This window comes from Erinaceus europaeus, chromosome 6 (genome assembly GCF_950295315.1).
Source record: "Erinaceus europaeus chromosome 6, mEriEur2.1, whole genome shotgun sequence".
Taxonomy (NCBI): Eukaryota; Metazoa; Chordata; class Mammalia; order Eulipotyphla; family Erinaceidae; genus Erinaceus; species Erinaceus europaeus.
The window spans coordinates 27,235,744-27,261,568 of record NC_080167.1 but is presented as its reverse complement, the minus strand read 5'-3'; the positions used below and the strand labels follow the sequence as shown (position 1 = coordinate 27,261,568).

The window sequence follows — 25,825 nt, the reverse complement described above, 5'->3', positions numbered from 1 at the left end:
GATAAGGAAACTGAGAAAGGCTACATACTTTGCCCCAAATCAGACAATAAGAGGAGGAACTAGAATTTTAGCCTTTAGTCACTACACTAGATTTCTTCTTATGCTGTCACAAGTCTATTTCCCAGAGCAGAAAAAAAGGTCCAACTAAAATTTATATGTATTCAAACAAGGTTCAGAATATAATGATTGAAGTCTAATGAATCTTTGCTATGAAAATGTCTTGCCCTTTAGGATTTTGATCATTCAATCTTATATTCTTTTGAGTCATATTTAGGGTTGTCCTATGGTCAACATTACCTAAAAACAAGTATCATGTAAGTACTAAAATAAACTATTAAAATCTTTAATTCCAACAAAAGAGAACAACTTTTGGATTTTGAATCCCAACTTACCTTATAGACTCACTTGCAGCTTTATCTTTCACAGTTGAGGAGAAAGAAGAATGAGTTTTGTCTTCAAATAGATAAGCAAGTGGTGGTTTGACTACATCTGTTGAGGGGAAAAGTATATATACAGGATCTTAGCCAGGTGACTATAGTTATCTGCTCTAATTAGATATTGCATGAAAAAGCCATTATTACCTTCTGTCTTTTGTCTGTCTCTAAGGAGATACTTATTTGGAATAGTTAAGTAGCATCTCTGTAAACGCCTCCTTTCTCTATTTGGACCTTCTGTTGGATCCAACTGCCATGAAGTTGGATAGTAGATAGGGTCATACCAAACAGCTCTGTAGGTTAAAATAAAAAGAAGTTTTAAGTGGTAATCTGAAATACTTAGAGCTTTTAAAAAATTACATACATTGAATAATAAAAGCCAATCTATTTAATTATACCCCCCACCACTTATGTAATCTGACCAGGGCATGAATGCTCAGAATATGGAAAGATAGTTTATATATTTTAAAAAGTGTTTGCTCCTGAATCCCAGTCTCCCAATCCCTTGCTGGAGCAAGCTTTACTATTTATTTCTTTTATCTGTCAATTCTTTTTGTCAAGCCAAGGCCTTGTGCATGTTCTGGTAACATTTTCATTCAGACACACACACACACACACACACACACACACACACACCACACGGTGGGGGTTTGGGAGGAGGGGAGGAGAGAGGAGGGGGAAACATGCACAGCATCAGAACTTCCTCCAATGCCACAATGCCTCCCATATAATTTTTGGACTGGACTGGAACCTGGGCCACACTCATAGTAAGTTATGTTATCTCAGCTTGTGAGCTATCTCTCTGACCTTATTAAACTTTTATTACTTTTTTTAAATGTAGCACCAGGGCTTCCATACATGGGATATTACCACTGACAATATAGGGCTGACAACGTTTTTATTCTTTTTATTTTAGAGAAGAGAAAGGAAAGAGAGCCAGAGAGTGAAGGGCTTCTTTTAGTGTCCTCCATAGGGATCCCATGCAGTGTCAGGGCTCAAAACCAGGTCTCTGTGCCTGGCTAAGAAGTATATTAGGGGGTTGAGTCCCTTGTCCCCACTTGCTGGGAAAAGCTCGGCCAGAGGCCAATTAGTGCTGTGGGTGTCTTTCTGTCTCCCTTCCTCTCTACCTGCCCCCTGCCCTCTCAATTTCTGACTGTCTCATTCTAGTAAATAAGAAAATTTAAAATAATGTACAGAAATAAAGGAAAACTGAGAAATATTTTTAAAAAAGAAGTATATTAGGGGGTCGGGTGTTAGCGCATCGGGTTAAGCTCACATGGCGCAAAATGCAAGGACCGGCGTAAGGATTCCAGTTCGATCCCCTAGCTCCCCACCTACTGGGGGGTAGCTTCGGAAGTGGTGAAACAGGTCTGCAGGTGTCTGTCTTTCTCTCCCCCTTCTGTCTTCCCCTCCTCTCTCAATTTTTCTCTGTCCTGTCCAACAACAACAACAACTAATAATAATAACCACAACAAAACAACAAGGGCAACAAAAGGGGGAAAAAATTAGTCTCCAGGAGCAGTGGATTCCTGGTGCAGGCACCAAGCCCCAGCAATAACCCTGGAGGCAAAAAAAAAAAAAAAGAAGTAGTATATTATACCAAGTGAACTATCTCCCAACTGCCATTACATTTAAAAAAGATCTTTAGCAACATATATTAAAGCAAATATATAGCTTTTACTATGCTACCTCTCATTTCCTTCTCCACAAGAATGAAACATAGGGACTAGACAGTGATGCACAGGGTTGACCACATAGGTTATCGTGTATAAGGCCCTGAATTCAAGCCCCTGGTTCCCACCTGCAGGGATGAGGCTACACAAGCAGTGAAGCAGCACTGCAGGTTTCTTTCTCTCTCCCTCTTTATCATCCTCCCTTCTCTCTCCATCTCTCTCTGTTTCTATCCATAAATAAAAAAATCTAAGAAAATAACACAGATAATTAAATGTAAATTATGACTAAGTGAATGAATAATGCTTTAATCCCTGAATAATAAGTGCTTAATAGTTCACCTTAAAGTGAAATAAATTAAATTGAAATAAATCAAAACTGAAAATTTTAATAAATTCAAATTGAAATTAAAATGAAATCCACCCTAAATTAGCATATAAAGTGATTAGTCATGTTGTAAGTCTTTATTCTAGGTTGAGAACAGTGTTTAGCACCAGTGTATAAACTACCCCTGCGAAATAACCCTAAATGTCCTTCCCCTGTGCTCACCTGTCATGCGTCAGCTGCTGAATAAGCTCCTGCCAATGTCTGCTGGCACTCAGATCCACTTTATACATCCCTCTGATATGCTGGATCACCTTTTTTCTCTCGATTCCCTGGGAGAGAGACACTGCTTGGGTGATATCTGCAGCTATTTTAGATATATCCTTTGATTTTGAATCAAGGCGTTGAAAGAGACTGAATAAACAAAATTATTGTTAATTAAGCATATATAGACCATTAAACATTTAGATCAAATGGATTCCTAAGACATGACTTTCAGAATATATAACATCCCACCTTTGTTGATTACTATTAACTGTTCTCTGCCAGGTGGCTTTAGTCATACCTTCTTCAGCTTCGTATTTCTTTTGTTCCTAAAAGATGTAGGTAGTATATTAATTAACATTTACCATTGTCATACAGCTCAACAAACTAAGTTACAAAATCAAAGTAATGTGGCCAGGGAAATATAAATCTCCATGATGATAGAAATGGACCTAAGCTGGGGGTGACAGTATTTTGTAGATACCTATCATGGGGAGACTGTACCCATGTCTACAACTGTATTATAAACCATAAGAGCTCGCCATGATTAAAAAAAGAAAAAAAAACCTCTAATATGAATACTATCATAAAACACTCCCTAAAATAAGTCTAACTGCTGCCTCATAGTAAAACAAATGAAAAACAATATGAGGTACAAAAACAAAGGGCATTTTACCAATTCATCATCAATGACGTTCTATAACAGTAATAAAAAAACATCACTGTCTTTAATTATATTCAGTGGGGTCTCCTAAGAAACAATTATGACTTTGCTGACTCACCTCTTTGATCAATTTAATAAGTTCTGATTTTGTTGGTGCACTGGGAGGGATGCACTTATGACCACATAGTTTGAAAGCATTCATGAGCTGTTCTGCTGAGTCTAGTTCTTCTTTGGTCAGTTCATCTTGATGATTGTGTATCAGCTCTGACAAATACAAAACTAACTTGGCTCCATGCTTTAAAAAAGAGTAACATTTTTTTTCAGTTGTAAAGAATTTTTTTTACTTTTTACATTTAAATACTTTAACATCAATTAAATTATATCTATAGATTTGGTTGGATGGATTTGCCTGCTATATTTTTACCTTTAGGTTCCTGATTATTAAACAATTTGTTCTGCCTTATATCTTAATGCTTTTCAGCCAACAAGTTGCAGATGCTATCATGATGCCAACCTGACTTCCCTGGGCAGACAATCTCACCAGTGTGTTCCAAAACCTCACCTCTCCAGAGCCCTACCCCTCTAGGGAATGATAGTAGCAGACTGTGGGTATGGATCAACCTGTCAACACCATGTGCAGTGGAGAAGCAATTAAAGACCTCCCTCCCACCTTCTGTTCCCCGTAAAAATCTTTGGTCCATACTCCCAGAGGGATAAATACTAAGGACCCTTCTAGGGGAGGGGAGGGTATATGGAATTGTGGTGGTGGGAACTATATCCCTTTTATCTGACAATCTTGTTGATCATTATTAAATTACTAATACAAAAATTAAAAATAAAAAAGACACTACAGGCACACTGAAGAAGTTTGACCACAACTGGGACATTTTATAACATTAAGATATATGTTGATTGTTAGGCGTGATAATGGTGTTATGATAAAATAAGAAAATGTCATCTGAAATATGCAGTGATTTAAAAGTCCTGAGAGGAAGATGAAGTGATGACAAAATGATAAAGATAATAGTAATTATTAAACACAGGAGATAATTTCATGGTATTCATTATACTAATTATTGCTGTTTTTCTTAGTTTTTTTTTTAATTTTACAATTTATTTTAAAACAAAGCATCACTCAGCTCTGGCTGCTGGTAGTGTTGGGTTGAATCTGGATCTCTTTCACACAAGTCCCGTGTGCTACCGCTATGCCATCTCCCTACCTCTGAAATTTCATTTTAAAGGGAAAAAAAGGAAAGGAAAAAGGAAGAACAGGAAGTAGGAAGAAAGTGAGCAAGATAACTTTCCGAGATCAGATGAGATTGGGCGTGTTCAGGGTGGTATGGCCATAGACGCAAGATAACTTTCTGAGAAGAAAATTTTGGAAGATTTGCTAAAAGAATATAGGAAACATGCTTGAAATGAAACACTGGTGGAAAGCAGATGTTGGGTAGTATGCCAGCTCCCCCTGGCTTCTGCTTAACTAAGCACCAGTATGCCTGTATGGGATTGGTTTGATCCCACTCAAAGCTGCGGTCTATTTACATAAATCACTTTTACATTTACATAAATCACCACCCTCCCTCCAGGGCATTGGTGGTTCAGTGGTAGAATTCTCGCCTGCTCTGCCCCCTCTCCTTGTCACACCCTGATTTTCACCAGTCACTCTTCTCTCCACCCTCTCTACGTCACATCCTGTTCATACCCTACTTGGAAAGTATATATAAGGACAGGATTGTTCGTTTTAGTTAGTTTTTTTTAGTTTAGTTTAGCTCAGCTTAGATTGTGCTGCGTCCAGCATGAATAAAGAGATACTGTGTACAACCCAGCCATGAGTCCCGGGTTGTCTGTCTCTGCTCGCTAAGCCAGCCCGACAAGTAGATAATAGGTGTGCTGATATCTTATATGGGGAGATAAGACTAACAGTATACATGTGACAACAACAATTTGTAAGCCATCGTTTCCCCCATCATTACTATAACCTGCAGGTGGCTAAGCAACAAATTACAGGACTTGGCAAGTGCAAGGTCTGGAGTTTGATTCATGACACTGTATGTGTCAAGCAGATGCTCTGGTCTCTTTCTCTTAATAAATACAAGAATCTTAAGAAAATGATTCTTTTTTTTAAATTAAAAAATTTTTTTAAATATTTATTTTCCCTTTTGTTGCCCTTGTTGTTTTTCATTATTGTTGTAGTTATTGTTGTTATTGATGTCGTCACTTTTAGGACAGAGAGAAATGGAGAGAGGAGGGGAAGACAGAGAGGGGGAGAGAAAGATAGACACCTACAGACCTCCTTCACTGCCTGTGAAGCAACTCCCCTGCAGGTGGGGAGCCGGGGGCTTGAACCGGGATCCTTACACCGGTCCTTGCGCTTTGCGCCATGTGCGCTTTACCACGCTGTGCTACCACCCGACTCCCAGAAAAGGATTCTTAAATAGACCAATGGGACTAAATCAAATTGAAAAGCTTCTGCACAGCAAAAGAAACCACCACCCAAACAGAGACTCCTTATAGAATGGGAGAAGATTTTTACATGCCATATCAGGCAACAGGATAACCAAAATATATAAAGAGCTCACCAAACTCAGCAACAACAAAAATGACCACATCCAAAATTGAGAAGATATAAACAGAATATTCACCAAAGAAGAGATCCAAAAGACTGACAGACATGTGAAAAAATGCTCCAAGTCACTGATTGTCAGAGAAATGCAAATAAAGACAATGAGATACCATTTCCCTCCTGTGAGAATGTTATACATCAGAAAGGAGAGTAACACCAAATGCTAGAAAGGTTGTGGGGGTAAAGGAACCCACTTGCATACTGGTGGGGATGTAAATTGGCTCAATCCCTGTAGAGAAGACTGGGAGAACTTTCCAGTTCTCCCAGGCTAGGAATGGACCTACCCCATGACCCAGCAATTCCTCTCCTGAGGATACATGCTGGGTCAAACATATTCATTCAAAAAGATCTGTGTATACCTATGTTCACAGCAGCACGATTTTACTTTATTTTGTTTTTAAATTTTTAAAATTTTAAAAGTTTTTTTAAAAAAATTTAAATTTCATCAGCGTTATTGCGGGCTCAGTGCCTATATGATGAATCTATTGCTTCTGGTGGGCATTTTTGCCCTTTTTTTTCCCCTTTTTTTTATTTGATAGGACAGAGAGAAATTAAGAGGGCAGAAGAAGAAAGAGACACCTGCAGCCTTATTCACCACTTGAGAAGCTTCTCCCCTGCAGGTAGGGGCTGGTAGTTTTGAAATCAAGTCCTTGGACATGGCAACTAACACATACACTCAACCAGTATGCTACCACTGGGCCCCTAATCCTCCATGCTCTCTCTCCTGCCAGTAATTTTACTTTTAAAAAATTTACATAGGTACAAATACTTGGTCTTCTGATATTTAAACTGTGAAAAGTATTAAATGTCAACAAATAGATATGGAAACTGTAACATTTGGGGTGTTATTTAAATTAGCATGCCAAACCACACTATGCCATTTCCCAAAAGCGTAAGATGAACATATGCAATGGCCAAAATAGCAAGGCTCATTTTAATTCAACATTTTAAATTAGTCAGGAGACAGCTGTTACCTGGCCAAATGAGAAAAATGAACAGATGCTCTACAAGTAAAAGGCCTGAGGAGTTGGCAAATAAACAGAAATGGTAGATGACTGGAATGTTTTCATATATGTGGTTTTTTTTTTTTAAAGATACTGCTCTTGAGAAAACACCAAAAATATTTCAGTTTTAGTATATAGTGATAGTCTAAAATTATTTTTGAGAACCACCAAATCTTGCAAGAAACATGGTTTTAAGTGCTAAAGTTGCTTCTAGCATCTCATTTTAATATCCTCTTATAAATCACTTACTGATAATAGTTCCTAGAACTAGTACAGGTGCTAACAGCAGTAGAAGGGGGAAAAAAATCTTATCTTCAGCCTTAAAGTGATTTAAGAAACTGAATCTATTAAATGCAGATTCTTTTAAGATAGTTTCATTTATTAGTTTTTTAATATTTACTTATTGGGTAGAGACAGAAAATGAGAAGGAAGAGAGAGAAAGAGAGGAACAGAAGGAGAGACACATCTATAGCTCTGCTTCCCCGATTATGAAGCTTTCCTCCTGCAGATGGGGAGAGGGGGTTGAATCCTGGTCCATGAGCACTGTAAGATCTGTGTTTTACTGTGTATTCATCTACCTGGGCCCATTTCCTCATTTCTATTGTTATTTATTTATTTTTCTAAAACATTGCTCAGGTCTGGCTGACGGTAGTATGGGGGTTGAGCCTCGGACCTCAGAGCATAAGAGTCTTTTTGCATAACCATTATACTCTCTCCCCTACCCCCTTTTTATTGTTGTAGAATAGTCTATTGTATAAATAAGCCAACATTTGTTTATATGTATTTTCCTGTTGATAGACATAGGGTTATTTCTACTTGGCTAGCATATAAAAGGCTGCCATGGGTAATCTTATGCAACTTTTAAAAACAGACATGCATTTTAATGTATCTTAGGTAAGTGCTCAGAAAATGAAGTAGAAAAGTAGTTTAACTGCACACTTAACATTATGAGGAATTCCTTACTGAACAATTCTCTAAAATAAATAATTATTAATTATTATTTATTATTTATTTACAATTAAATAATTGTAGCTCCAAGGCTCAACCCCCCACACGACCAATGTCAAATTAGTAAGACATTAGTAAAGAATCAAAAATAAGACAGAGGAAATAAAAATAGAGCTCAATTTGAGTTTGATATGGAACACCTAATGAAAGACTACAGATGGCTTTTGTTTGGTAAAACTGTAATCATACTATTAGACAAAAAATGTAGTTTAATTTCAGCTCTTGTATTATTTCATATTTTAATGAAGGTTTTAACTTATGAAGTGATTATACTTACCGGCAGGGAAGGGCTGAGACAGTCTCGTAGTATTTCCTGATGATTTGGCTCACGAATGATTTCAAAAATTTGCTTTCTCTCTTCTGAAGGGTGTGTGGGTGACAAAATATGAACCAACAGTCTCCCAAGCTGCATTCGAAAGGTTTCCTTACAAGACCATAAGATTTTAGTCCACTGCTGCTTAGAGCCAGAGGCTTTACTTGAACCCTTAATTTCAAATATAAATAAATTTGGATCAGAACTTATTAAAGAATGATACTAACTTCAACACTGCTCTCATGAAGATAATGGAACATTTTCATTATAGATTTTTATTATCATTATTCTTTTGTAATCTCACATTTTAATCCCTTTACTGGGGGAAGTAATGATTTACAGGAGAGTTATTGACACATGGTACAGTCTCATTCTCCTCATGACAAGTGTCTGTGCCACCAAACTAAGTCCCTTTTCACCATCATGCCCTGAATACGCAATGCCCTCTTCCATCTCCCCCTAGACCAGCATCCCTTTGCTCTTAAATCGAGAATGCTCAAGTAGCAAAGAGGTGGCACAAAGGAAAAAGTGTTGGACTTTCAAGTTGAGGTCTTGAGTTTCAATACTGGCACTGCATTGCCAAAGTGATGTTCTGGTTAATCCTCTCATTCTCCCTTTACTTTCAAATAAATAAATATGTAAACAGCTGAATATAAATAAAAAAACTAGAATAGTTAAAATTAGAAAGACATACATATCCATACAAATGAGTCTTTAAAAGAGGTGGGTATCCACCAAGTTTATACTATAATACTATAGTAGCAGTCATAGACAGAAGTTGAAAACAAGATCAGAAGGGAAATCACTAAGCAGAACTTGGACTGGAGTTGGTGTATTACATCAAAGTAAAAGATTCTGGCGGGGGTGGGGGTTCATGTCCTGGAACATGATGGCAGAGGAGGACCTAGTGGGGGTTGTACTGTTATGTAGAAAATATGAACTTTGAAACATGATAAATGAAATAAGTGAACAATACAAAAACAGGTACATTGTTTGATTGACACATACGAACTTCTAGAAAGTTACATTTATAGAAAGCAGATTAGCGATTATTGGGGAAGGGGGGAAATTTGAAGTTACTTGCCCCCCACCCCATCTTATGCATACTAAATTCCATTGATTCTAGATTTAAAAAAGGTTCAAATAGACAGAAAGGCAGAGAGAGAAGAAGTGTGTTTGTGTGTGTGTGTGTGTGTGAAAGAGAGAGAGAGATAGAGGGGGGGGAGAGAGAGAGAGACAGACACATCACGGCACTAATTTAACATCTATGGATCTTCCTCCGGTGCCCTGTATAGTGCTAACATGTGGTACTGGGGGCTTTATCATAGTTTTTCACACGTTAAAGTGGACCTTCTACTGGGTGAGCTACCTCTAGACACAGGAAGTTACTTCTTTGTTTTTATTGCTAGAGGATTATCACTGGGGTTCAATGCTTGCATGACAAATCCATATCTCATGGTGGCCATCCCCTCTTTTTTTTTTTTTTTTTTTACTGTTTGTTTTATTTGATAGAACAGAAAGGGAAAAAAAGTGAAATTGAGAAAGGTGGGGAGCTAGAGAGAGAGAAAGAAAAAGACACCTGCATCACTGCTTCACCACATGTGAAGCCAGAAATAAGCACTCATATTTATGTATACTTGATCTGTAACTAAGGAGCCCAGAATATTAAACAGAAAAAGTAATAAAAGATAATAAAAGATGCTGGGAAAACTGGGTGGCCATATGCAGAAGAATGAAAGAGGACCACCATGCACAAAAGTGAACTTTTAATGCGCCAAGGACTTAGATGTTAGGCCAAAAACTAACATACATAAAAGAAAACAATGGCAGAATACTACTTGATGTCTCCAGAGACTCAAAAGCAATAGCAAGGAAGACAAAAGTAAAAACAAAGCAAAGAGACTATATCAAGCTGAAAATTTTCTGCACAGCAAAACAGAGAAATGAGGCCAGGTGGTAGTGTACTTGGTTGAGAGCACATGTTATAATGTGCAAGGGCACAGGTTCGAGCCCCTGGTCCCCACCTGCAGGGGGAAAGCTTTGCCAAGTGGTGAAACAGGGCTGTAGGCATCTCTCTGTCTTTCCCCCTCTCTAGTTCCCCCTGCCATTTCAATTCTGGCTACCTCTATCCAAATAAATAAGTAAAAAACAAACAAACAAACAACAACAACAACAAAACCCCCAGAGAAACACCTATCTGAATGGGAGAAGACTTTTACATACCACACATCAGACAAAGGGCTAATAGCCAAGTCATACAAAAAAACTCACAAAATTTAGCACCACCACCACCACCACCACCAACAACAACAAAATAAAACACCAAATGACTCTACTATATTCTTGCCTCTAGGTTCTTGATTATTTAACAATTTGTTCTGCTTTATATCTTAATGCTTTTTCAGCCATCAAGTTGCAGATTATGCCATTATGTCAACCTGACTTCCCTGGGCAGATGACTTCACCAGTGTGTCCTAGAGCCCCATCTCTCCAGAGCCGTGTCCCACTACAGAAAGAGAGAGACAGGCTGGGAGTATAGGTTGACTTGACAAAGCTCATGTCCAAAGGAGAAGCAATTATAGAACACAGACCTTCCACTTTCTACACCCAATAATGATCCTGGGTCCATGCTCCCAGAGAGAACGAATGGGAAAGCTAACAGGGGAGGGGATGTGATATGGAGCTCTGGTGGTGGGAACTGTGTAGAATTGTACCCCTCATCTTATGGTCTTGTCAGTGTTTTTATTTTTTTTTAATAAAAAGTTATTATTTAGTTACATCATTTATCTAAAATTTAGAATTTGTAAAGTTGATAATTATATAATGCAATGACACTAATCTCCATTAAGTAATATCCATTAAGTGTTCATTAAGTAATTTCACTGGAATAAACTGAATTTGTCCCCTTTGAGTAAATTTAAGCTAATAGTTAAAAAAAAGAAAGTGACGGAATACGCTCCTGGTGCATGATGGTGAAGGGGGTGGGGGGTGCGGGCTTAGAGTGTTTGCAGAAAACTGAAATTTTACACATGTACCAATAACTGTATTTACTGTTTACATTAATCCATCCCAATAAAGTTTTTTTTAATGAGGGGAAGAACATAACAGACTCTTTTTATCAAAGAAGATATTCAGATGGCCAACAGGTATATGGGAAAAAAACCAAACCCACCGATTATCAGAGAGATGCTAATCAAGATATTATCTCACTTCTGTAAGGAATGGCTTAAATCAAAAAGTAAAGAACCAACAAGTGCAATAAGTGGAGAGAAAGCAACCCTTAGACCTTGTAGGCAGTAATGTACATTGGTTCAAGGAACAACTTGGAGATTGCTGAAAACATTAAATATAGACCTGCCATATGATCGAGCAATTCTTCTCCTAGGCATCTATTCAAAGAATATCTGGAGATATTTATGCATACTCATGCTTCTGGCAGAGCTATTTTCAATAGGTAACATTTGGAAACAACCCAAGTAAGAAGAACATGAGCAGTTTAAAAAGCTGTGGTGTATAAACGCAATGAAATACTACACAGTTGTGAGAAATAATGGTATACTTTCCTTTGCTATGATTAGGATGGAGCTGGAGGGATTCATGTTGAGCAAAATGAGTCAGACAGAGAAGGACAAGTGCTGGATGATCCCTCTCATAGACAGGACCTCAGGAACAAAGTAAAGGACACTACAAAGTGGACTATAGTCTGTCACAGTAGATTTAGGAATTCAGAAGGGAGAGGGAGGAACTCTAAGGAGATGTTAGGAATTGAAATCCCCTGTGTGGAACAGGTTGGTTGGCAGTTTGGTGGAGGGTAAAATGTATTGACATCTATCTTGGGAGAAAAATGGAAATGTACCCTTGTGACCACAGCAATGCTGTTAATTAATATTCCCTAATAAAGCAACACTAGAATTAGAAAAAAAAGTATTACTTTAAATTCTTACAGGAATCATAAGAACTCTTGATTTCTCTGATACTGATCTTAACTACAATGCTGAAAAAATGACTTTCAGGTTGCAAACTTAAAAACTATTGATGTGTGAAGTTATTCTTTTAGAAAAAGAAGATTAGTAATATATAGTGCTCATTTATTAAAAATCAAGTTGTCTGAGCTTCAGAAAGTTCTGTAAAAAGAATACAAATGTGGGGGATTGAACTTGGGACTTCAGAGCCATAGGCATGACAGCTTGTTTGCATAACCATTATGCTATCCACTCCCCACCCGGACACATAAAACTTCTATTCCTTGTGTGTGCATGAACATTTTCCATGCAATTAATTTACTTACAATAGATACTTTGAATCCCTCTACCAGATATGTGAATATGCCTTTCTGAAATGGATTGAAGATAGAAAGCTGTTCGTGATGAGTATCTTCTTCTGAAATTTCAGTCTGAGAAAGTGAGGTCTTGCTTTGAACTGTATTTTCTGGAGTACTCAAAATGTCAGTAATATCTGGATTAAATTCTTTGAAATAAAAAAGAATTAAAAATTAGTAAAATCATTGATGCCTAGCCATTACAAATAATAATTAGATATTTTATTTAATGCTCCAGTTATTACACTATAAATGTATAATAAGTATATTAGATGTAGGATATATAATGTTCTACAGAAGGCGAATTTGTCTAAAGTAATGTAGAAATCTGAACACATGTAAGTTCTGTGTCACTCAGGTTTGAGCCTTGTCCCCATTGTGTTGCATAAAGCTTTGGTGACGTAGTCTCTTTTACTCTCCCTGCTTGTCTCTGTTAAAAAAATAATTCACAATGGAATACTACTCAGCTATTAAAAATGGTGATTTTATCATTTTCATCCCATCTTGGATGGAGCTTGAAGAAATCATGTTCAGTGAGAGAAGTCAGAAACAGAAGGATGAATATGGGGTGATCTCACTCATAGACAGAAGTTGAAAACAAGATCAGAAGAGAAAATACTAAGTAGAACTTGGACTGTAGTGCTCGCTTCGGCAGCACATATACTAAAATTGGAACGATACAGAGAAGATTAGCATGGCCCCTGCGCAAGGATGACACGCAAATTCGTGAAGCGTTCCATATTTAAAAAAAAAAAAAAAGAACTTGGACTGTAAGTGGTGTATTGCACCAAGGTAAAAGACTCTGGAGTGGGTGGGGGGGGGAGGGAGGGTTCAGGGCCTGGAACAGAATGGCAGAGGACCTAGTGCGGGTTGAACTGTTATGTGGAAAACTGAGAAATGTCATGCATGTACAAACCATTGTATTCACTGTCGACTATAAAACATTAATCCCCAATAAAGAAATTTAAGTTAAAAAAAAAAAAGCATGAGAGGCAGGGGAGATAGCACAATGGTTATGCAAAGAGACTTTCATGCCTGAGGCTCTGAAGTCCCAAAATCAATCCCTTGGATCACTATAAGCCAAAACTGAGCAGTGTTCTGGTTAAATCGAAAGAAAGAAAGAAAGAAAGAAAGAAAGAAAGAAAGAAAGAAAGAAAGAAAGAAAGAAAGAAAGAAAGAAATGGAAGGAGGAGGGAGAGGGAGAGGGAGAGGAAGAAGGAAAGGGAGAGGGAGAGGGAGAGGGAGAGGGAGAGGGCGAGGGCGAGGGCGAGGGCGAGGGAGAGGGAGAGGGAGAGGGAGAGGGAGAGGGCGAGGGAGAGGGAGAGGGAGAGGGAGAGGGCGAGGGAGAGGGCGAGGGAGAGGGAGAGGGAGAGGGAGAGGGAGAGGGAGAGGGAGAGGGAGAGGGAGAGGGAGAGGGAGAGGGAGAGGGTGAGGGAGAGGGAGAGAAAGGAAGGAAGGAACATGAGTCAGCTCTATGTGTACAACCCATTCCTTGCACTGCCTATGACAAAGTGGGGGGGTCAATCTGTCAAAACACACAAATAAATGGCCCCTTCCTTTGCTGCTAGTTTCTCTGAGCACAAACTTGTTTCTATGCTGGTTATTCCCTGTAAGTTGCAGTTGTGGTGGCAGTGGCAATGAGAGAAAACAGGAGATGCTAGGTGCTGCTATCTTGGCCAAGTCTTCTATGACTCTTTTTTAAAAGCAGCTTTTTTATTTAAAATAAAAGCATTATTAGTTCGATTTATTTTCCTGTCTTACCTTGATAAATAATCCTGTTAACTGCTAAAATGGTGAGCCTCTGCAGTCTTTGTGCCAGCTCTGTTTCTGTTGCCTGGACAGGGTTCTCCTGACTCATTCTCCGTTGCATCATCATGTGAAGTTCATCACTTGCCACTGAACGCATTTTCATCAGAAGAGAGTCAGTGTGAACAAGGGGAAAATTTCGAGGCCCTTTAAGTATGTAAATTAAAACATCAAGTGCCCATATTAGCAAGGTTTGAGGTAACTACTTTTTGCTATAATGTTATTACCAAACCATGAAAAGAATCTGCGTTGATTTATAAAATCTGAGTTAATTTATAAGAAAGAAGAAAGACAATGATTAAGATAAAATGTTTTTTTCCACCCTGAAGAAGTGAAACAGTATTTCTGATTTGTAAGTCCTACATAAAAATGTTGAAGTTGGGGACAGTAGGATGGGCATTTGGCAACATTTGAATCTTCTGTAAAAAGTAAAGTTGTAAGGGTATAAGTATCTCAGAATATTTTGACAAACTATTTTTCATATACTGTTTCATTTCTTTATATTCAAAAACAATCAAAAATTATAAAGTGACATCACTGAAATTAATCAAAGCAAGTAAAGAGATCAGAAAGGCGAACTCAATTTCAGTGGCTCACTATTAAAATGATTTTGTATAAATGTTTTGCTTGGAATTCATTTCCACAAAAGCATTTCCTGAGAAATGTTTCCTTAGACTGAACAGGTAAGACTGGTATTCTTGCACCACTACTACACCTGCTCCACAAGGTGCCACACAGGTAGTGGATCCAGGAGGAAACTGGGGAAATAAGTCTTGACTTAACATATTGAAGGAGAAAGGCATCGGAAGTTGACCATAGGAACCAAAATGGCGTCTTGGTAGTTGAGGAATAATGGAAGCCTTCACTGGAATTGAACCTTGTTTTAAATTATGAAAAGATATATCAATTTCCATAGACTAAAAACATTATTCCCTCAAAACTGAATTAAGGTAATCTATTTTAAAATATCATTTTTATTGGAGGAGGGATTTAATGGTTTACAGTGCAGTTGTTGATACATGGGTACAATTTCTCATCCCTGTGTGAGAATTTTCTGCTGAACACTCTCAGCCACGACATAGGTCCTTTTACATCAACATGTATCAGGACCCCAATGCTCTCTTCACTCCCTCCCTCCTCCTTCGCCAGAGTCCTTTGCGTGAGTCCCCACGCTCAATCCAAATTTTGCTTTGTGTTCTCCCTCTCTGCCTTTAGTTCTTAAGTCCTATCTATAAGCAAGATCATCAACTATCTCACTGAACATGATGTCTTCAAGCTCCATCCCATCATCTTGGATGTAATTATGATGATCTTATGGCTCATCCTTTAAGAGAACTATTTTAGGGGGTCGGGCGGTGGCGCAGTGGGTTAAGCGCATGTGGCGCAAAGCGCAGGAACCGGCGTAAGGATCCCGGTTCGAGCCCCCGGCTCCCCACCTGCAGGGGAGTCGCTTCACGGGCGGTGAAGCAGGTCTGCAGGTGTCTATCTTTCTCTCCCCTTCTCTGTCTTCCCCTCCTCTCTCCATTTCTCTCTGTCCTATCCAACAACGAATTGCATCAACAAGGGCAATAATAATAATCACAACGAAGCTACAACAAGGGCAACAAAAGGGGGAAAAAAATGGCCTCCAGGAGCGGTGGATTCATGGTGCAGGCACCGAGCCCAGCAATAACCCTGGAGGAGGAAAAAAAAAAAAAAAAGAACTATTTTAATAGCATTTTAGGTTGCTGTGTGTTTTAAGTAGTTTTAAACAGTTATATTATAGTATGTAAAGTCATCTTTGAGTCAGAATGAAGCAAATCAAAAGGAAAAAAAAAATTCCAGGGTCGAGGAGGTAGTACACTGTTTTAAGTGCACATAGTGTCAAGTGAAGTACAAGGACCCACTCAAGGATCAAGGTTTGAGCTCCTGGCTCCCTGCCTCATAAGCAGTAAAGCAGGTCTGCAGCTGTCTTTCTCTCTCCCTCTCTGTCTTCACCTCTTCTCTCAATTCCTCTCTGTCCTATGCAACAACAACAATGGGGGAAAAAAGATGGACTCTAAGAGCAGTGGATTTGTAGTGCAGGCACCAAGCCCCTGGAGGCAAAAAAAAAACAACATATCTTGGATATAAGCAGAGCAAGATAAGAATGCAATGCAAGGGAGTCGGGGTGGTAGCACAGCAGGTTAAGCGCACATGGTGCACCGGCCTAAGGATCCCAGTTCGAGTTCCCTGCTCCCCACCTACAGGGGAGTCGCTTCAGAGGCAGTGAAGCAAGTCTGCAGGTGTCTATCTTTCTCTCCCTGTCTCTGTCTTCCCCTCCTCTCTCCATTTCTCTCTGTCCTATCCAACAATGACGGCATCAACAACAATAATAACTACAACAATGGAAACAAGGGCAACAAAAAGGAAATAAATAAATATTTAAAAATTAAAAAAAATAATGCAATGCAAAAGCAGAAAACAATGCAAATTACCAATAAGAAAACAGCAGAAAATTGTGAAAGTGCTATATTATTCTGTATCAATAGAGGGTGAATTCACCTAATCTCATATTGTCCTATATAAAGATTCTTGCTAAGGAAAGATGGTCCAAAAGCCATCTTTCAGTATGTGGGATGCTAAACACTACAGCCAGTCATGTTAAAAGATAATTCTACCTGTAACAGAAGAGGGATGATTGAGATTATAACTCAAGAGGAGAGAATGAGTCCAGATATTAAATTAAGGAAGGACATATAGGAGCAGTAGGTTTAGCCATATGGATATTTTAGAAGTTTGATTTATATAAAATCTTATTAAACATAATATAAACATACTGTCCTAAAATAATATGAGTTTCTCACATGGCTTTAAAATTTGGCATGGGGGCCAGGCAGAAGTGCACCTGTTGCACATATTATAGTCCACAAGGATCTAGGTTCAAGCCCCTGGTCCCCACCTGCAGGGGGAAAGCTTCATGAGTAGTGAACCAGGGCAGCAGGTGTCTCTCTCCCTCTCTCCCTATTTCCCCATTCCCTCTCAATTTCTTTCTGTCTCTAGCCAATAATAAAAAGTTAAAAAAATAATAAAATTTGTCATGGCACTTAATACAAGAAGTAGTTTAAGGGGGCTGGGTGGTGGCGCACCTGGTTGAGCACACATGTTGCAATAAATGCACAAGCACCTGGGTTCTAGCCCCCAGTCCCCATCTGCAAGGGGAAAGCTTTGTAGGGGTGAAGCAGTGGTCTTTCTGTCATTCTCCCTTCTCTATCACCCCCCTTCCCTCTCAATTTCTGGATGTCTCTCTCTACCCAATAAATAAATATAATAAAACATTAAAAATAAATTAAAAAGACAAAACAAAACAAGTAGTTTAATACAGGCAGAAAAAATATTTTGATTTAAAATCCCCTTGAGACTGCGAGAGTTATTAAACATCAAACAATTACCAACTAGACTATTTGGAAATAATGTGTAGGTACATGTACACATAGGGTTCATATATTTACACAGGTGTGTGTGTGTGTGTGTGTGTGTGTGTGGCTGTTTATATTTTTCCTGAATTATGTGTATATAGGCCAGGGTGGATTTTATAGAAAAATAAAGAAATCTAAGGTAATATTATTATGTATCATTTGATGACAGGAACTAAATTTACAGCAAGCCAAAGTAGCATGGGCATTCAATTACATCCAAGTCACCATTATCTGCCGCTTCCTACCATACTGTTACCTGTCTTCTTCTCCTTGGATTCACTCTACAGGTTGCAGAAGATCTGCTTAATCTACATCACCTACTTCAAAACTTTTGATAATTTTCCAAGAGATTAAGCTTTAATCTAAAATGGCCTACAGTCTTACATATGAACTGGCCCATATCATCCTTTACAGCTTCATCTATTATCACTTCCTCATCAAGCACCACACACTAGCTAAATGGGTTTCTTTCCCTACTCTGAACAAATGGCTCCTTCCTGCCAAGGGACATAAGCAGTTCATCCTGACAGTTAACACGCTTCCTCTGACTTTCGAACTTGTTGACTTCAGTCTCAATCTGTCTATCTATATTGAAATCTCAGTTTCTTAGGGTTTCCCTAACTATGATGTACAGCATAATCTCTGTAATAGTCCCTATTTATACTCTCTATTCATTTCTACTGTGCTAAAATACATGTCTGATTTGTCTGTGGGCAAAATACATGTCTGATTTATCCATCATTATCTTTAATATTTAACACAGGGCTTGACACATAACAGGTACTCAAGAGGTAACTGAATCAGAATGGCACTGAAGAGAAAGCAGTAGAATAGCTTTCTCTAGGAAGAAAACAGTTTCAAATTTTATAGTTTAACTTTCAAAATTTAGAAATGTGACTGGCACATTAAAATACAGAAGAGTGAAGCTACTTTTAATGGATAGCTATTAACGTATTATTTCAGTACTTACCAGTGATGCTCTTCCGTTTCTGAAATGCTGCTTGATGGTGAGAAGCAGGTAATTGGAATGAATCAGAAAGGTTTTCAGGGTCATGGCTTGCAGTGGTCCTTATGAATTCCATAGCAGCCTGGAGAACTCTAAACTGAAGTGCAACAGCCATATCTAAAAATAGAAGACACTGGACTGTTTTCAAGCTATGTGCTTATTATTTTAAAAATTGAACCAATCTATTTACACAGTATATAAACTTTCAATATTGTTTTACTAGACATAAATTATTTTTTTAATCTACAGGTTTTTATTTTTATTTGCCACTAGTGTTATTTCTAGAGCGCAGCACCTGCATGATTCCTCTGCTAATGATAGAGGTTTTTTGTTGTTTTTGTTTTTTAACTTTTTGATAGTGAGAGAGGCACCAAGAGACACACAAAGAAAAGGAGGGAAACCGCTTATGAAGCTTCTCTCATTCAGGTCTCTCATGTGGTGGCCAGGGGCTCAAACCCACTCTTCGCACATGGCAAGGTGAGTGCTCTGCCAAGCACGTTATCGCCTGTCCTCCTCCTTAACTACCATGGACTCCTGATGGCAGTAAATGTTTTTAACTGTCTTTAAAAGGAATCTTAAAGTTAAACCAGAACTTGTTCACATTTTTTTTTCCATTTCATATGCACTTTAATATTAGCCATTATGGAAAATTCAATGATAGTATTCTTCAACATAAAATTTTTAATTCTAATTGTAAAGAAAATCAGCACATCTATTAATGATATGTTGTCAATTACTAATTATATCAAGGCTGATAGGTATCATCACAAAATTAAGGATAAATGTTCAATAGAACAGTTTCTGAGAAGGAAGACACTAGGTTAAAATAACATTTTGGCTACTACAAACTCACCCCCCCAGTCCATAAAATGTAAATCTTACTCTGTGTCCTCTTATTCTTGCTATTTTGAAGATATCCAAGCAGTACAATAAGATCTTCAATAACTCTAAAATACTGGGAGCCTGAGGAACTACAAGCATGGATTGTAACTGCTATGAAGAGTTGCTGTATATCACAAGCAAGCAATTTATATTCATTCAGAGGAATACTAAAGAAAAAGAAAAAATAAGACAGAAACGGTTAAACTTCAATCTGTTCTACCAGCATTCATTCATTCATGCATCCACCCAATACTTACTCATGTCTACTCATTAGATACCAAGTAATAGAGATTACGTGCTGCAATAGAAATAACAGGGCTTGCTGTAACTCCTGTCAAAACGTATATAGTCTTGCAAGGGCGCATTTGGTACAGCACGTATGCTACGATGTACAGGGACCCAGGTTCAAGCCCCCAGTCCCCACCTACATGGCTTCTCAAGCAGTGCAGTAGTGTTTCAGGTGACTTTCTTTCTCCCTATTTATCTTCCCCATTTCTTTTAATTTTTCTTTGTCTCTACTATTAAAAAAAAATCAAGAAGAGAGGAAGAAAGAAGAAAAAATAATTTTATCTGCTCTATCCCTACCTTTGGGTTCCTGTTTATTAAACAATTTGTTCCATTCTCAGTGGGGAGGTTGGACAACATACTCTACCAACTACCTGAGGAAGATGGATCCCAAAATTAGTGCAGCCTGGAATGTTCCTAGTCATGACCACAGAATGCCAACTAAGACCCACAGGGATGCAGACGTTATATAGGCTCCTGTGCTGAATATGGGCCCTAGATTAAATCCATGGGGTTTACAGTTAACAATATTTATAAACTTTCCCCATATTTGGGAGCTACTCTCTTCCCTGATCCATCTTTTTAGTCCTTTTTCCAACTATAACACCATCTCCCCAGACAATAACCTGGGCCCACCTGCATATTAGAAGTCAGGCTTAGGCAAAACCTAGTAAAGTCATGGGCCCTCTGGAAAAAGAGAGAAAACAGATCTACTAGCTTTTTCCAAAATGGAGACCCCAAATCTTCATCTGCAAAATTCTTGCCTTTAGGTTTATGATTAGTCAACAATTTGTTCTTCATTATATCTTAACTCTTTTTCAGTCACCAGGTTCCAGATAATACCATGATGCCAACCCAACTTTCTTGGGCAGAGGGCCCCACCTCCCCAGATCCCTGCCCCACTAGGGAAAGACAGAAACAAGATGGGAGTATGGATCGACCTGCCAATGCCCAAGTCCAGTGGAGAAGCAATTACAGAAGCCAGACCTTCCACCTTATGCACCCCACAATGATCCTGGGTCCATGCTCCCAGAAGGATAAAGAATAGGGAAGATATCAAGTTATTGGGTATGGAGCTCTGGAGGTGGGCACTGTGTGGGAATGTACCCTTCTTATGCTGTAGTCTTGTCAATATTTCCATTTTATTAAAAAAAAAATCTAAGTGTGTGAAATTCTAGCTTCACAAATAAAAATTATGATAGTAAGTAATGGCATAGTATATTAAAAATAGGAAAGTGTGGTGAGTTCAAAACATCTTTTGAAGTGAGACAGATTTGCTAGTTATGTGGTCTACTGCACTGAGTAGTTGGCAAATATGTGGATAAATTTATTCTACTTGTTTTTAAGGTCATAAAAGCAGGTCAGGTAAACATCCTATTTTTAGTCAGGCTTTTTTTCAAAATGATGGAAAATGTGTCTCCTTCTGAATTTAATTTAGTCAGTTTTGTATAAAAAAGAATCCTTTAAATATCATTAAAAATTAAATGCTTGAACATAAACTATTACAAAGTTTTCCCTTTTGATAGCACTTAACAGATGTCTTTTTTGCTTGTTTGTTTTGTTTTTTGAGAGAGAAAGAAACTAAACATTGCTTCACTGTCCATGACAGAAGAGGTCTTGAAGACTGCATGTTAGCTATCAGACTCAGGCAAAAATTACTAAAGTCATGGACCCCTTGGAACATATCTAAAATAGACTTCCTAGCTTCTTCACATGAAGATCCCTAATTTCATCTGCGCTCTCCCTACCTTTGGGTTCTTGTTTATTAAACAATTTGTCCAACTTTATATCTTACTGCCATTCAGCCACCAAGTTGCAGATGCTACTATGATGGTATCCTGACCTCTCTGGGAAGATGACTTCACCAACGTGTCCCAGAATCTCATCTCCCCAGAGCCCTGCCCCACTAGGGAAAGACAGAAATATGCTGGAGGTATGGATCCACCTGCCAATGCCCATGTCCAGTGGAAAAGCAATTACAGAACTTAGACCTTCCACCTTCTGTACCTCATACAGAATTTTGTTTCATAATACCAGAGGGACAAAGAATAAGGAAGTTTAGGGTGGGGGTATATAGCATAATGGTTATACAAAGAGACTCTTATGCCTGAGGCTCCAAGGTCCCAGGTTCAATTCCCCACACCACCATAAGTCAGAGCTGAGCAGTGCTCTGGTAAAAAACAAACAAACAAAAAAACAAAACAAAACAAAAGAAAAAAACAGGGATGTTTCCAGTGGAGGGGATGGGACACATAACTCTGATGGTGGGAACTGTATGGGATTGTAACCCTGTCAAATTACAATATTATTAATCATTATGAAATCGCTAATCAAAAAACTTACTTCTTCTCTAATCCATTCAGGGCTGCTACTGTATTACATAACACGTAGAGTAGACCATTATCCAACAACATATCTGCTACCTTAGAACAAGAATTTAATATTTGGAGAAGAAGTAAAAGAGTATTATGCAAAAGCATGTTGTCATACAGAAAGGTCTCTATTAGTCCAAGAATAGGAATGACAGACCACTTCTGAAAAAGTCCCATGTTTTTCACATCTTCTAGGTCATATCTGTAATAAAAAAGATATAGTAAAGGGCATGTTAGACACAATTAGACAAGGAATAAGGAAAAATTATTGCACTATACACCATTTTGTTAATCTGATATTGAAGATATGAAAGTGAATTTAGGAATCAAAGGTTCTTAAGCTTGTTTTGACTAACAAGTCTCCCCAACAACAAGGTAAAAAGTCTGCCCAAGGTATACACACAATTTCATGGTTTGTAACACTTTAATTTGGCTGTGAATGCTTTAGGTATAAAAAAAACCCTCCCATTTAGTTCACAAGTACACAGGAAAAAAGTAACAATAGCTGTTAATAACAATGAAAACAATAATTTCACATAATACTTGAGAGGCTGTGGTGTGGTATAAAGAGGTCTAGCAAAAGGAATGGATTTAATATTTTGACCCAATGCTAGTTTACTCTGTCATGAGAGGGAAGTTATTTAAACATTATATATCTCATTTTTGTTATTTGTCACATATGTCCTGTTTTTTTTTTTTTTCCTCTAAGCTGCTGTGAAAAATGATAAGGAAGAATTGTCTTGAAAGGTCTGAAAGTTATAAGAAAATAAAACATCTTATTGCATTATTGCAGATTAACTAATAAGTAGATTCCTCAAAGTTTGAACTGGTTTACTTAATAATAAGTAGGAGGGCTGGGGAGAAAACAATGGTTATGCAAAGCCACTTTCATGCCTGGGCTCCGAGGTCTCAGGTTCAATTCCCAGCACAACCAAAGGCAAAGGTAAGCAGTGCTCTTTGTAAATAATTTTAAGAGAGATTTTATGAATTTATGTTTTAGATAAATGAATGCTAACTATGACAGAAGGGAAAACCCACTTACTCTTCATCAAGGCCAATACGTCGACCAAAGAACATTTCAATGAAGCATTCTAATAATTCCTGAGTTCCACGATGAAGGTACAACTGGTTGGCGAGCAAAGAAAAGCCACGATTCTTCAGAAATTTATCTTTTTGCTCTTTAGATGCTCTATTAAAATATGCATCTAATAGCTAAGGAAAAATGAAGAATTTAGATAATAGACCAAATTTTATAAAGTTTACACATTCCACACAGAGCACTATGCTTGTGTTTGTTATTGTTTGATTTATATGCATAGATAGAGAGCGAAAAAAAAAAGCTGCTTGTATAGCAAAGCAAAAATGAACTTTGACTACTATGCAGTGTCAAAGCTGCTTCTATCTTGGAGATCTTAATAATTTTGTGAGAGGTAAACTAACTGATTTGAGTATGAACAGTTAGGAGACTGGAAGCCTCAGCTGTGTGTAACTTAAATATCTGTATAAATTTCTGAAGGGAAAAAATTAGCTGACATTGTAATATGTTCTCTCTGCAAATGTATTTTTTGTGTGAACATGTATCTACACAAATATAGATAGCCTGGCTGGGTGGTGACACACCCAGTTAAGCACACATATTACCAAGATCAAGGACCTGGTTTGAGCCCCCTCTCCCCACCTGCAGGGGGGTCCTCTTCACAAGTGGTGGAGCCGGTCTGCAGATGTTTATTTTTCTTTCCCTCTTTTTATTTCCCCACCTCTCAATTTCTCTCTTTCCTATGTAATAAAGATTGGAAAAAGAAATACATGGCTACCAGGAGCATTGGATTTGTAGTGCCAGCACCAAGTCCCAGAGATAAGCTTGGTGGCAATAAGAAAATTAATTAATTAATATATGTCCCTCTATTTATAGACCTAACAGATTATTAACCTTGAGAATAGCTCTAATTTTCTGCACATCCCTAATATCTTAAATTCTGCATATGTAAGCCAACTTCCCTACTTTTCCTTCCAAACTCATTTCATTCAAGATTCTGGTGTTCAGGAACTGTAGGTAAGGCAAACATGTGGCTTGTGGACAGAGAAGATTGAAGGGATATTCCTGGGGCTAAAACCCAGTACCTACTCAGGAGAGGCTGGTGTGTCAGTTTGCCAGTTGAGGTGCCACCTCTGGTCTGAGTTTTATCAACAAAAAAAGACTGCTGAACAGAGGAGAGAATCCCCTAAGGCTCACCAACTGCAACAGTGAGTCTCCACTGCTACTGTCCCCTGGAGGATGAAGCAGCAGCAGGGAGGCCCTGTGCTGACATCAGGGGGCACATAACTGACTGGGAAACTCAGGAGAAGATCTACACTCCTGGTGGTACAGAGGTGGGGCTGTACAGTGGGAACCTTCGCAAACTGTTTTCCTGATGAATTGAGAGACATGGTGAATAACTGCCTCAGAACCCACAGAGTACAAACATAATTTGTATAGAAACTCACAGGGCCAACAACTGCTGTTGGGCTCGGCTCTGATTGCTAGCAGTGCAGCAAACTGGGCCTGGGGCTTTGGACTCTTGGGGCATGGGAGTCTCTTTGCATAACCACTATGCTATCTCTCTCCCAACCTGTTTTATCTCTTGGTCAGGACTGAATTATTAAACTAAAACATCAACTTACAATTAAAAAGCTTTCAGGCTCCATAGCCTGCAGGGAACATAAAGAACATAAAAGAGATTAACAACCACTGTGCTTCACCTTAGGGACTGAGACAACATTAAAACAACTGTTAAATTCCACAACTGTGAATTCATTAAATACCATACTTAGACACAAGTCAATCTAGGAAAGTGTGATTAGGGACCTCATAACACATCATATATAATCGTTAAACCAAGAAGAAACGTTGGAGGAATGAATCAGGCCAAAAGCCCAGATAAACACCCCCCAAATGTAGAAGCACATAAGAATGAGGACAACATCCAAACACTAATTGATGCAATAATTACAGGATTACCAAGCCTACCCTGAAAGAAGTTTTGAAAGGGTTCCTATAAACAATCACAACATCATCATAAACATGCCATATATAACACTCTAAAATTTTTAAATAATGGCACTAAAATATCTTAAACCTATAATATTAACAAATGTCAATGGCCTGACTTCACCTATTAAAAGGCATAGAGTAGGAAGGTGAATCATAAGACACAACCCAATAACATGTTGTCTGCAGGAATCCCACCAAACTCAACAAGACAAACACAGACTCAAAATAAAAGGATGGAAAACTATCATACAAGCTAATGGACCACAAAAAAGGGACAGGAACAGCTATTCTTACATTTGACTCAATAGTTTTTAAAATAAATAAAGTAATAAAAGATAGGGATGAACATTATTTAATGCTCAGAGGATCCGTCAACCAAGAAG

The 25,825-nt window shown here is 38.2% G+C and overlaps 1 protein-coding gene and 1 non-coding gene across 5 annotated transcripts in view; one reads left to right on the top strand and one right to left on the bottom strand.

The window, feature by feature from the left end:
- Positions 1 to 25,825, bottom strand: part of LYST (lysosomal trafficking regulator) — a 188,280-nt gene that overhangs the window by 48,795 nt on the left and 113,660 nt on the right. For 3 of the 4 annotated variants that reach the window (XM_016188071.2, XM_060191966.1, XM_060191967.1), the window contains 13 exons: positions 23,454 to 23,623; positions 22,383 to 22,613; positions 19,755 to 19,921; positions 18,837 to 18,989; positions 15,145 to 15,306; positions 14,385 to 14,576; positions 12,594 to 12,772; positions 8,270 to 8,476; positions 3,476 to 3,652; positions 2,946 to 3,022; positions 2,655 to 2,843; positions 582 to 727; positions 393 to 489 (listed from right to left, as the gene is read on the bottom strand). In XM_016188071.2, coding sequence (XP_016043557.2) covers positions 393 to 489; positions 582 to 727; positions 2,655 to 2,843; positions 2,946 to 3,022; positions 3,476 to 3,652; positions 8,270 to 8,476; positions 12,594 to 12,772; positions 14,385 to 14,576; positions 15,145 to 15,306; positions 18,837 to 18,989; positions 19,755 to 19,921; positions 22,383 to 22,613; positions 23,454 to 23,623 — 2,147 coding nt within the window. The remainder of the gene's footprint in view (positions 1 to 392; positions 490 to 581; positions 728 to 2,654; positions 2,844 to 2,945; positions 3,023 to 3,475; positions 3,653 to 8,269; positions 8,477 to 12,593; positions 12,773 to 14,384; positions 14,577 to 15,144; positions 15,307 to 18,836; positions 18,990 to 19,754; positions 19,922 to 22,382; positions 22,614 to 23,453; positions 23,624 to 25,825) is intronic. The other variant, XM_060191968.1, reaches the window with a different exon arrangement.
- Positions 13,263 to 13,369, top strand: LOC132539123 (U6 spliceosomal RNA). The gene has a single exon (XR_009550429.1). It is a non-coding gene; the product is annotated as a U6 spliceosomal RNA (small nuclear RNA).